The sequence below is a fragment of the Oncorhynchus mykiss genome, chromosome 21 (genome assembly GCF_057628025.1).
Source record: "Oncorhynchus mykiss isolate SJ-2025 chromosome 21, ASM5762802v1, whole genome shotgun sequence".
Lineage (NCBI taxonomy): Eukaryota > Metazoa > Chordata > Actinopteri > Salmoniformes > Salmonidae > Oncorhynchus > Oncorhynchus mykiss.
In genome coordinates, this window is record NC_143042.1 from 24217770 (window position 1) to 24231662 (window position 13893).

A 13893-nucleotide genomic window follows, 5' to 3' on the forward strand; every position below is an offset into this window, starting at 1 on the left:
AGTTTTGGGCAGTAAATCTCGGTAACCGGGTTCCCACCATTCAACCCTTGTACGTATGTACACTACCTTTCAAAAGTTTGGGGTCACTTAGAAATGTCCTTGTTTTTTAAAGAAAAGCAAATAACATCAAATTGAAAAGAAGTACAGTATAGACATTGTTAATGTTGTAAATGACTATTGCAGCTGGAAACGGTAGATTTTTTTTATGGAATATAAGTGTACAGAGGCCCATTTATCAGCAAACATCACTCCCGTGTTCCAATGTCACACTGTGTTAGCTATTCCAAGTTTATCATTTTAAAAGGCTAATTGATCATTAGAAAACCCTTTTGCAATATGTTACCCACGGATGGACTTCATTGCTGATGTAGAGCTTCATAATCTGTACTGTATTTCCATGGCTTTTGAAGATATTATGCATGGTTTAGATGATAGGTATATGTGCAGAGAACATACTGAAAGAGTAAGATGGCACTAAAATTGTTATCAGTATTTAAAAAAAAATATAGATTAGTGCTGTATATTTGAATGACTGTGGAGAGAGATGTAGTTGAATGACTATGGTTGTAGATGTAGTAAGAAGCATCAGTCTGCATAACCACAGCAACTCGCCCAAGCCTCCCCCATTTCTCCTTCACCCAAATCCAGATAGCTGATGTTCTGAAAGAGCTGCAAAATCTAGCCCCCTCAAATCAGCCGGGCTAGACGATCTGGACCCTCTCTTTCTAAAATGATCTGCCAAAATTGTTGCAACCCCTACTACTAGCCTGTTCAACCTCTCTTTCGTGTCGTCTGAGATTCCCAAACATTGGAAAGCTGCCGCGATCATCCCCCTCTTCAAAGGTGGAGATACTCTAGACCCAAACTGCTACAGACGTATATCTTTCTTACCCTGCCTTTCTAAGGTCTTCGAAAGCCAAGTTAACAAACAGATTACCAACCATTTCGAATCCCACCATACCTTCTCTGCTATGCAATCTGGTTTCAGAGCTGGTCATGGGTGCACCTCAGCCACGCTCAATGTCCTAAACGATATCAGAACCGCCATCGATAAGAGACATTACTGTGCAGCTGTATTCATCGACCTGGCCAAGGCTTTCAACTCTGTCAATCACCCCATTCTTATTGGCAGACTAAACAGTCTTGCTTTCTCAAATGATTGCCTCGCCTGGTTCATTAACTACTTCTCTGATAGAGTTCAATGTGTCAAATCGGAGGGCCTGTTGTCTGGACCTCTGGCAGTCTCTATGGGGGTGCTACAGGGTTAAATTCTCAGGCCGACTCTCTTCTCTGTATACATCCATGATGTCACTCTTGCTGCTGGCGATTCTCTGATCCACCTCTACGCAGACGACACCATTCTGTGTATTTCTGGCCCTTCTTTGGACTCTGTGTTAACTAACCTCCAGACGAGCTTCAATGCCATATCTTTCCTTCCGTTACCCTCAACAGCTCTTAAATGCAAGTAAAACTAAATGCATGCTCTTCAACCGATCGCTGCCCGCACCTGCCCGCCCGTCCAGCATTACTACTTTGGACGGTTCTGACTTAAAATATGTGGACAACTACAAATACCTAGGTGTCTGGTTAGACTGTAAACTCTCCTTCCAGACTCGCATCAAACATCTACAATCCAAAATTAAATCTAGAATCGGCTTCCTATTTAGCAACAAAGCCTCCTTCACTCATGCTGCCAAACATACCCTCGTAAAACTGACCATCCTCGACTTCGGCGATGTCATTTACAAAATAGCCTCCAACACTCTACTCAACAAATTGGATGCAGTCTATCACAGTGCCATTAGTTTTGTCACCAAAGCCCCATATACTACCCACCACTGTTACCTGTACGCTCCCGTTGGCTGGCCCTCGCCTCATACTCGTCGCCAAACCCACTGGCTCCAGGTCATCTACAAGTCTCTGCTAGGTAAAGCCTCGCCTTATCTCAGCTCACTGGTCACCATAGCAGCACCCACCCATAGGACGCACTCCAATAGGTATATCTCACTGGTCACCCTCAAAGCCAAATCTTCCTTTGGCCACCTTTCCTTCCAGTTCTCTGCTGCCAATGACTGGAGTGAACTGCAAAAATCACTGAAGCTGGAGACTCATATCTCCCTCACTAGCTTTAAGCACCAGCTGTCAGAGCAGCTCACAGATCACTGCACCTGTACATAGACCATCTGTAAATAGCCCATCCATCTACCTCATCCCCATACTGTATTAATTTATCTTGCTCCTTTGTATCCCTACTTGCACATTCATCTTCTGCACATCAATCACTCCAGTGTTTAATTGTTATATTGTAATTACTTTGCCACCATGGCCTATTTATTTACTTTTTCTACTGTATTATTGACTGTATGTTTGTTTATTCCATGCGTAAGTCTGTGTTGCTGTATGTGTCGAACTGCTTTGCTTTATTCTTGGCCAGGTCGCAGTTGTAAATGAGAACTTGTTCTCAACTAGCCTACCTGGTCAAATAAAGGTGAAATACATGTATATTTATTTTTATAATGTAAGTAATGTGTGTGTGAATGGGGGTGGAGAGGAAATTGACACATTAACAGGTGTTGTTAGAGAGACCCTCCATGAAGCGCTGAGAACCACCATCTGTACCACTACACTTCATCAAGGAGAGCGACTCCCCAGGCTCTCTTCACGAACATCTTTCTCTTATTTTTTTCCCAGTTTAATAGAAGGCCCCTGCTGTGATGCTGGTAGACCCAATTCACTCTTATTTTCACGCTCTCTCTCTCTCTCTCTCTCTCTTGGTACAGAGGAGGAGGTGGAGAACTTTGATGTGTCCAGCTTGCAGGAGGAGACTTTGCGGAACATCGAGGCTGACAGTTTCTGGTGCATGAGCAAGCTGTTGGACGGCATTCAGGTACATGGATTCTCCTTTCCTTTCCGCTGTTTACATTCACTGTGTGCCTGTGTGTGTGCGCTTGTGTGTGTGTAGCACCGCCCCAGGAGAGAACGGTTAGGCGTGTGTATATTTATGTGGAGTAGTAGTTCCAGGGGTGCAGGTATGATGTGTGTGTGTGTTGATTTGACCACAAACATGAATATACAGGTTTAGTCACAATAGGTTCCCCTGTGTGTAGGTTAGTTGCTCCCTCCCACCTTCCCCCTCTGTTCCATCTCTTCAGAATTAGAGTGTGTGGTACATATTCTCTTTCTGCACTGTACCGTAGCCAAATACAGCCTTTTACCCATCAGCCTGGTGGCGGGCAGCGTTGAGCATATCACCCAGGGAACTGGTCCGCCTCCTCACTTTCTCGCTCTCTTTGTCGCTTATTGATTTACAGCCATAACATTAGAGCCCCGTGTGTGTGTGTGAGTGCGCCCGTATGTGTGAGCATGCGTGTGTGTTTGGCCTTGATGTAAATGGCCCCATACACAGAGTTAGCTAGGCAGTTGAAGAAGGCAGGTAGGTGGCAAGGCTATATTCTCCATACAGCCATTCAACAGTGTGTTCAGAGCGGAGTGTTGCTACTAGCCACACGCCCAACACTGCTCCCGGGTGTTGCCCGCTTTCACCGTTTTGTCTCGCTGTGTTTTTTTCTAAACACTCGCTAGGGATGAAATGTTGTGTAATTACACCAGGGTGCGGAAGAGGATTCGATTTACTTCAACCAGTACACTCTCTCGTTTTCTCTGTCTCTCTCGCTCTCGCTCTCTCGCTCTCTCTCGCTCTCGCTCGCTCTCTCTCGCTCTCTCTCGCTCTCTCTCGCTCTCTCTCGCGCTCTCTCGCTCTCTCTCGCGCTCTCTCGCGCTCTCTCGCTCTCTCTCGCTCTCTCTCGCTCTCTCTCTCGCTCTCTCTCGCTCTCTCTCGCTCTCTCTCTCGCGCTCTCTCTCGCGCTCTCTCTCTCGCGCTCTCTCTCTCGCGCTCTCTCTCTCGCGCTCTCTCTCTCGCGCTCTCTCTCTCGCGCTCTCTCTCTCGCGCTCTCTCGCGCTCTCTCTCTCGCGCTCTCTCTCTCGCGCTCTCTCGCGCGCTCTCTCTCTCGCGCGCTCTCTCTCTCGCGCGCTCTCTCTTGCGCGCTCTCTCTCTCGCGCGCTCTCTCTCGCGCGCTCTCTCTCGCGCGCTCTCTCGCTCTCTCTCTCGCACTCACTCACTCACTCGCTCACTCACACACACACACACACACACACACACAGATTGCTTTTTTGGCACTCTCGTTTTCTCTGTCTCTCTCGCTCTCTCGCTCGCTCTCGCTCTCTCGCTCTCGCTCTCTCTCGCGCTTGCTCGCGCTCTCTCTCGCTCTCTCTCGCTCTCTCTCTCGCTCTCTCTCTCGCTCTCTCTCTCGCTCTCTCTCTCTCGCGCTCTCTCTCTCGCGCTCTCTCTCTCGCGCTCTCTCTCTCGCGCGCTCTCTCTCGCGCGCTCTCTCTCGTGCGCTCTCTCTCTCTCTCTCTCTCACTCACTCACACACACACACACACACACAGATTGCCTTTTTGGCATGAAATACAATTTGTAGATCTTGCCAAAGCAAGATCGGATGTTCAGCATTTCAGTAAATACAATGAGGATAATTAAATGTATTTACTTAACCTTTATTTTTTATCAAGGAGTCATACTGAGACCAAGGTCTCTTTTACAGATGAGCCCTGAATGACATACATGACAGAAAATACACACATAAATAGAAAATGCAAGCAGAAAGAAGAACACGGTCATAAAAAACAAACGCTTTCATCAGTGATACGGTCCTCAATCAGCTTTCTGAATTGCCCTCGAGTCCCCAAAATATCAAATTTAAGAACATTTTGAAGATAAAAAATAAAAAATAAGATGCAAGAACTTAAAGCTGATTTACCGAACTCATTAGAGACCAAAGGAATTTCCAAAGTTATCCCTGAAACCGGGTGTGTGGTAACTAGTATGTCTAAAGTTTAGTAAAGATGTTGGGTACAGTGGGACTTTTTGTTAAAGGGATTTATAAATTAAAACAGAAAAGTATCAACCTACGTGACATCAAAGAGGGCCAGCCAACTTTCCGGTAGAGAATGCCTCGATGAGCATTAAAATTGTCACCCAGTAATATAGCTCTGTGCGCTATGATGAACTGCAACTAACTGTTTTAATGAAGTGGCAGCTGTGTTCATATACAGTTGAAGTCGGATGTTTACATACACTTAGGTTGGAGTAATTAAAACTCGTTTTCAACCACTCCACACATTTCTTGATAACAAACTATAGTTTTGGCAAGTCGGTTAGGACATCTACTTTGCGCATGACACTTCATTTTTCCAACAATTGTTTACAGACAGATTATTTCACTTATAATTCACTGTATCACAATTTCAGTGGGTCAGAATTTTACATACACTAAGTTGACTGTGCCTTTAAACAGCTTGGGAAAATTCCAGAAAATTATGTCATGGCTTTAGAAGCTTCTGATAGGCAAATTGACATCATTTGAGTCAATTGGAGGTGTACCTGTGGATGTATTTCAAGGTCTACCTTCAAACTCAGTGCAACCTCAAGTCTGTTTCATCCTTGGGAGCAATTTCCAAACGCCTGAAGGTACCGCGTTCATCTGTAAACAATAGTACGCAAGTATAAACACCATGGGACCACGCAGCCGTCACACCGCTCAGGATGGAGACTCGTTCTGTCTCCTACAGATGAACATACTTTGGTGCGAAAAGTGCAAATCAATCCCAGAACAACAGCAAAGGACCTTGTGAAGATGTTGGAGGAAACAAGTGCAAAGTATCTATATCCACAGTAAAACGAGTCCTTTATCGACATAACCTGAAAGGCCGCTCAGCAATGAAGAAGCCACTGCTCCAAAACTGCCATTAAAAACCAGATTACGGTTTGCAACTGCACATGGGGACAAAGGTCGTACTTTTTGGAGAAATGTCCTCTGGTCTGATGAAACAAAAATAGAACTGTTTGGCCATAATGACCATCGTTATGTTTGGAGGAAAAAGGGGGGGCTTGCAAGCTGAAGAACACCATCCCAACCGTGAAGCACGGGGGTGGCAGCATCATGTTGTGGGGTGCTTTGCTGCAGGAGGGACTGGTGCACTTCACAAAATAGATAGCATCATGAGGACGGAAAATGATGTGGAAATATTGAAGCAACATCTCAAGACATCAGTCAAGAAGTTAAAGCTTTGTCGCAATGAGTCTTCCAAATGGACATTGACCCCAAGCATATTTCCAAAGTTGTGGCAAAATGGCTTAAGAAACAAAAAGTCAAAATATTGGAGTGGCCATTGCAAACCCCTGACCTCAATCCGTTAGAACATGTGTGGGCAGAACTGAATAAGTGTGTGTGAGCAAGGAGGCCTACAAACCTGACTTAGTTACACCAGCTCTGTCAGGAGGAATGGGCCAAAATTCACCCAACTTATTGTGGGAAGCTTGTGGAATCAAACCTGAAATGTTTGACCCAATTTAAACAATTTAAAGGCAATTCTACTAAACGCTAATTGAGTGTATGTAAACTTCTGACTCACTGGGAATGTGATGAAATAAATAAAAGCTGAAACAAATCACTCTACTATTATTCTGACATTTCACATTTTTTAAATAAAGTGGTGATCCTAACTGACCTAAAACGGGGACTTTTTACTATGTTTAAATGTCAGGAACTGTGAAAAACTGAGTTTAAATGTATTTGGCTAAAGTGTATGTAAACTCCCGACTTTAACTGTAGACTTTGCCACTGTAGTCTAGGACTGATAGAAACATCAACTGAATATTCTGTTTTCTACTGTTTAGCGGTTGGCAGTGCCTATTTCTATAGAAGAAGACCATTTTTATTTTGTTTTTATTTATTTATCTTCCATTTTTGCAGGTATTTTGTTTTAGGTGGTACTCTCAGCTTCTTAACTTACTCATCAATATGCTTTAAAAAAAATGAAATACAGTTCATTTGAGTAGTAATAATAATTGTACATATAATCATGTATACAGGTACAACACTACTGCTGTTGTATTGTGTAATCTTCAATAGATACCTTTTAAGATTATAAAAGAAAAAGACGGAATGGGAAATAAATAAACAACAAAATGTACATGCATGATGGTTACACTATTTTTTACTTATAAGTTATATACAATGTAAATACTACATGGAATTAATGGTCATGGGATGACTCTTAGGCTATGGCAATCATATACATACTGTATCTCTCGTTCTCTCGCTCGCTCTTCTCTCTCCCGCTCTTTCTCTCACCTCTCACCTCGCTCACCTCGCTTACTTCTATCATCTCTCTCCTCTCATCGTCTTTCCTGGCGTCTTTGTATCTGTCATTCAGAAGGCGGTCTCTCCTCTCCTTCACTCCAGTCTCTCTCTACTCCAGAGAGGGCCATTTGTATGCTGGTGACTCACCTCTCTTCAGAGGTAGCAGTGCATTAGGATGCACTCCCAGCCAGCTACCCTTTTGTGCTGTTTTGTCCCTAATTACCGCAGTAACTTGTGTGTACAAAGCTGATTCGCACAGGCACTTCTGATTTTCTTCATAACTTCACAGTATACTCAGTTATAACCCAGGAATATTCGTACTTCACTTTTACACAGTGCTTAGAGGTGTTTGTGTGTATCTGTGTGGGGCTGTGTCTGTGTGAGAGAGAGAGACAGGGACTGCCTCTGATTATTGCAGTAGAAAGGAATGCTTACTTTGAAGTAAGCATTACTACATCTCCACGGAATGATATAAGATCGTGATGAACATATCATAATAGGTATTAAGCAGTAAACAACATTTTGTATCACAGCAAATTGCTTTTTTGACCTTGATCTTTGGACATTCAAGGACAATACAAAGGATGGCTAACAACACTAAGGATATGTCCCATATGGCACCCTAGTCCCTACATAGTGCACTACTTTTGAAGTGAACTATATAAGAAATAGGGTGCCATTTGCGATGCAGCCTCAATGAGGCTAACAACTCTAGATGGCATTGCTCCTAGTATAGAAAGCAGACTGCTATTATTGAAATCTTGGTTTCCTAAAAACTCAAAAGTAAAATTCACAATAACATCCAGCTTTCAGACAGCTTTCTACAGCTTTCTGCCCTGAAGGCAGTACACTACAAAAACACTGCTTCATATAGCAATGTACAATACTCAATGTGTATCACTTGTCATATTCTCTTTCATTTTGCACCAGCATGCATCAGAATCAAGCATGAGACTAGCTAACTAACCCCATCTTCTGTTTAGCTGTTCTTCTATTGGTCTCCCGCACCACTTGATGCCGTTTACATGTCACAATGACCTGTGTGGAAGCTAACATGCATTTCTTTAATCCTTGCTGTTTATGTTGAGCATTAGGTTTAGAGACAGATGGAGAGACTTTACAGGCTTTGATTCTGCTCCCTAGAGGCTCTTCGTATGGCACTCAATCAACGACACAACAAGACCACTCCTCTCTCTCTCACACACACACACACACACACACACACACACACACTTGGTGAACTCACACAGCTGTGGGTACACTCACACACATCACCAGCTGTTGTGTTTTGATGACTGATATGTGAGCGGTGCAGCCTAAACCCCTGTGATTCGCCGAAGCAGGACACGGCACCACGCTGCCGTTTGCTTAACGCCGACCTCGGACCCCTGTGTTGGGCCCTGGGAGACCCCATCTCTGATTAGCACGGCTAGGTGATCTGTAAACAGATGTATGGTGTCATAGAGAGGAGAGCAGCTCTCTCAGGGAGGGAAGGGGCCACACAGCTTGCTTGTGAAGCTGGTTATCAGAGTTGGAGTCTTTTAGTTGGTGTTTATTTGACCAAAAGACCAATAAAGGTGCTCTAGTGAAGTGCACTCACCTACAAACACTTGGATTTTCTCTAGGAATTGATCATGTAATTTTATTCAGTAGCAAGACAAAAGAACTGACATACATCCTTTGAAAACACCCTTTAAAACATCTGCACCCAAAGAGGGTAATGGCTTTCTAGACCCCCCACTCCTCTGCTATTTAACCCCTGCACTCCCCGTCTCCTCTGTGGCTATTGTAGTCGTGGGTATCAGAGAGAATAAGTTAACGGCTGGGACAGGATGGATAACAAACTAGCTAATTAAGGTGCTAGAGGTGTTCAGGCCCGTAAAGACTGTTTAGAAACCATTAGGGGCAAAATGACGTGCCCCTACCCCTCTCTGCCACACACACATAATTAGATATAGACAAGGTCACAGGAACCACACACAGACACACACACATGCACACGCACACCCTCTCTCTGGTGCTCCTGTAGGAACTGCTGCTGTCGACAGAATGTAGTAGCATTTACGCTGGGACAAAGGAGCCGAAGCACGCTTTTATTAAATCTCCTAAATAAATAGGTCCCTTATGGGGCCTTGTCGCTAAAACACATTCAGTGATATTAATGAGCCACTTGTTTATATAGCCTATTTTTAACGTGCTCTATAGCTAACTTAACAGAGAAGGAAATTGGAAGCATTTACCTCAGAGCCCCTAGAGATTAGTGGTATAAAACACTGTGAAAGCCACTGTGAGAGTAGTATCAGATCTGGAATAGAAAAGGCTTTTCTTTCCGTAATATATTAATAAATTCCTCTCAGCTTGAACTTTAAATGGAGCTTAAATGATTTTCCAGCAACTAGGTTACTTGTCGTTACAATGGCCTTCTTTTTAATTTAGCTTTTCTGTTGTTTTATAAAACTAGTATTGGCGTCTAGTTTTACATGGTTGTTTAAAGTGCCATTTGTTCTGTTGTCTCAGTCTTTCCGAAATCTTCTTGTCTGTCTGGATTAGCTGTTTACAATTTTTTCAGTAATCTGCTGCACTACTTAACTAGATGCAGACAGACACACAAACATACAAAGAGGTTAAACACTGGCTAGCTAGCCCCACACACTAGGGTTGGGCGGTATCCAGATTTCCATATCTTCATACTGTCCTTCTCTCACCCCGGGATTTACAGTATTAATGGATTAATACACAAGTAATATCGCATTTTCATGGTGGCTGCTAGCTAAATATGCTAACGAGTGCAAACAAAAATAAAGAATTGTAAAAACAGGCAATCCAGCTCATAAATGTGTACATAGGTTTGTACATAGAAGCTACCAAATTATATTTTTTGTGAGTTTGGACATTTACAAGCGAATATGAACAAGAGGCATTAAAAATGAACAAAGTTTTGACGCATGCTTGTCTGAAGGAAGAACATTACTGGCTCTGGAGCAGCATGTGTGCACGCTGTGTCTTTGTCAAGATGGCAACGGCAGTTATACAGATATAGCATCCAAAGGGCTTTGACTTCGCAAACACAGCAGAAAGCTAACACAATATGAGGCTCCGTCACCTTATTAAATCAGCAACTTACTTGCTAACGTGACCCCTAAGTTTCACTTGCTCGTTAATGCAGAATTCAGCTTTTGTCACGCAGGAAAGAAAGAAATAAACACACAAGAAATATCTTGCTGCGTTTTTTAAACGCAGATCTAAAATTCTTCGTATTGTAATTTCTGCTCGGCATCACACAAATGTTGTGCTTCAGTTGCACTTCTCCACGACGATGAGAATTCATTCATGAACGGGCATTCTATCAGCAGACAGCGCTCTAACTGATGTGTAGCTACTTTTCTCCAGTACTTTTCTCAGTGTAGCCAGCCCACCTTTCTCCAGTTAAATGCAAGATTAACTTTAAACAAAACATTAGGAAGTGTATCTGGCTACATTCTTTCTATGAAAAACATTAGAAACAGGATGACCATACATCATTTTTGCAACAAAAAAAAACCTTGCCTTTTCATCATTAGCTCATTTACTTGTGTGGCTGCCAGCCAAATAGCGTTGCACTTCTGTTGTCATCTGTTGAAAATGAAGCTATTTTCTGCCGAATGTGTTGCGCTTATGTATTTTTATAGCAGCGATCTACCTCCCCAAGCAAAGTGAGAAGAATTAGAGCACCACATTGAAGCTGCCCATCAACACCCGTTCGGGGTGGTGTTGTCATCATGTTTGACAGTCTCCTGGAGGGGAAGATGTCTTTCCAAGAAATGGCCTTATCACAGCCTGCCGATATGGACAGCCCCATCAAGAGGATCCTCTTGGATGATGTATTTTGGGAGAGAGTGGTAAGCAGCCCGAAACTCCTGAAACCTATAGCGTTAGCCATTGCACGAATTGAGGGAGACTTCCTGTCTGATGTTCAGACTCTGCTTGCAGATGTAAGCGAAGAAATCCGTACTGCCCTACCCTCTTCACTGTTCCTCCAAGCAGAGGAAACGTGAAGGAAATGTGAAGACCTCTGCCTGAAGCCCATACATGCCACAGTGTCCATGTTGGACCCCAAGTATGGCAAGAGCATCTTGTCTGGTGCAGAGATCAACAAGGCCTATTGTGTTATCACTACTGTGTCTCGTCACCTTGGACTGGATGAGGGCAAGGTTCTTGGCAGTCTGGCGAAGTACACTTCCAAGCAAGGGCTTTGGGATGGAGATGCAATATGGCAGTTGTGCCAACATATAGTATCTCATCACCCACCTGGTGGAAGGGACTTTGTGGATCTGAGGCTTTTTCCCCTGTTGCCTCCATCATCCTCCAAATCCCACCAACATAAGCCGCCTCAGAACGCAACTGGACCTTTTTAGGGGAGCACACACACCAAAGCACGCAACAGGGTTGAAAAATTGGTGGCCATCCGGACAAATTTGAGGCTTTTTGAGCCTGACAATGAGCCATCCTCAACAAGGTTGGACACAGTTGACAGTGAGAGGACATTTCTTATTTTGCTGAGTTTTAATCAGTAATATCTACAGGTGAAGTCAGAAGTTTCCATACATATAGGTTGGAGTCATTAAAACTTGTTTTTCAACCACTCCACAAATGTCTTGGTAACAACTATAGTTTTGGCAAGTCGGTTAGGACATCTACTTTGTGCAATAATGGGGGTGCAATAATTGAATAACATGTATGTTTAAATTTAAATTTATTTTGTAACGCACGCTATGCAAGCGGCATGTTAGGCTCAAAATCCGTTTGACTCCAAATCCATTATGGTGTACAAAATTCAATATGGCTGCTACAATGCCATTAAATTGTGGTTTTAATCACCTGTATATTCAGTTGAAGTCAGAAGTTTACATACACTTAGGTTGGAGTCATTAAAACTCGTTTTTTAACCACTCCACAAATTTCTTGTTAACAAACTATAGTTTTGGCAAGTCGGTTAGGACATCTACTTTGTGCATGACACAAGTCATTTTTCCAGACAGATTATTTCACTTATAATTCACTGTATCACAATTCCAGTGAGTCAGATGTTTACATACACTAAGTTGACTGTGCCTTTAAACAGCTTGGAAAATTCCAGAAAATGATGTCATGGCTTTAGAAACTTCTGATAGGCTAACTGACATAATTTGAGTCAATTGAAGGTGTACCTATGGATGTATTTCAAGGCCTACCTTCAAACTCAGTGCCACTTTGCTTGACATCATGGGAAAGTCAAAAGAAATCAACCAGACCTCCACAAGTCTGGTTCATCCTTGGGAGCAATTTCCAAACGCCTGAAGGGACCACGTTCATCTGTACAAACAATAGTACACAAGTATAAACACCATGGGACCACGCAGCCGGCATACCGCTCAGGAAGGAGACGCATTCTGTCTCCTAGAGATGAACCTTCTTTGGTGTGAAAAGTGAAAATCATTCCCAGAACAACAGCAAAGGACCTTGTGAAGATGCTGGAGGGAACAGGTACAAAATCATCTATATCCACGTTAAAAATAGTCCTATATTGACATAACTTGAAAGGCTGCTCAGCAAGGAAGAAGCCACTGCTCCACAACCGCCATTAAAAAAAACAGACTACAGTTTGTAACTGCACATGGGGACAAAGATGGTACTTTTTGGAGAAATGTCTTCTGGTCTGATGAAACAAAAATAGAACTGTTTGGCCATAACGACCATCGTTATGTTTGGAGGAAAAAGGGGGAGGCTTGCAAGCCGAAGAACACCATCCCAACCGTGAAGCACAGGGGTGGCAGCATCATGTTGTGGGGGCAAAGTGAGAGGAATGTATGTATGGTGGACATTCCTGCAGTCAACATGCCAATTTCACACTCCCTCTTGTGGCATTGTGTTGTGTGACAAACTGTACATTTTAGAGTGGCCTTTTTTATTGTCTACAGCACAAGGTGCACCTGTGTAATAACCATGCAGTTTAATCTGCTTCTTGATATGCTACACCTGTCAGGTGGATGGATTATTATCTTGGCAAAGGATAAATGCTCACTAGCCAGGAGAAGCTTTTTGTGCATATGGCAAATTTCTGGGAACTTTTACATTATGGGACATATCATGTTTATATTTTTGTTCAGTATGATTTGGCAATCTAAAATACTTTTGCTGACATGGGCTAATTGGCTGACTATCAGTGACTGACATAACAAGAGAGAAACTGTTGACGCACAAATAAATGTTTACATTGCACCTTGTGTATTGTACTATTTGAACTCGCAACAGTAAGTTGAGACCTGGGGGGAATTGGTCCTTCAAAAGGAGGCCCATCCCTGACATAGCTAGAGCGGTGGATTAAGAGCAAGGTTTGTGTAATGTCTGTCTCACAAGCAACTGGAGAGACCACACAGACACTCACTTGACTATCTGCTGGTTTAGCTGAGAGCTAAAGGGTCCCTGCTGTGGGAGGCTGGTGCAGCCTGCTGGTGTAGCCGGTGTTGAGGCGATGTAGTGAGAGGTGCAGTGGTTTGCTATCCTGTTATTACTGCTCCGGGATGTTTAAAATGAACCGTGACTCATAGCTTCTGCCCGGGTTCAGCTTGCTCCTGTGTGTGTGGTGTGTGTGGGGGTGGCTGTGGTTGGAGCCCAGGGAAGGGTGATTCCAGTCTTTGTTTGGGGGAATATCTCACCCTAGCGCACCCCT

At 43.4% G+C, this 13893-nt stretch overlaps 1 protein-coding gene across 2 annotated transcripts in view; it reads left to right on the forward strand.

Annotated features, from left to right (window-relative positions):
• LOC110500284 (TBC1 domain family member 22B) overlaps positions 1-13893 on the forward strand; it is a 185691-nt gene that overhangs the window by 82170 nt on the left and 89628 nt on the right. For both annotated transcript variants that reach the window (XM_021577578.3, XM_090214318.1), the window contains exon 10: positions 2781-2887. In XM_021577578.3, the coding sequence (XP_021433253.2) occupies positions 2781-2887 (107 nt within the window). The remainder of the gene's footprint in view (positions 1-2780; positions 2888-13893) is intronic.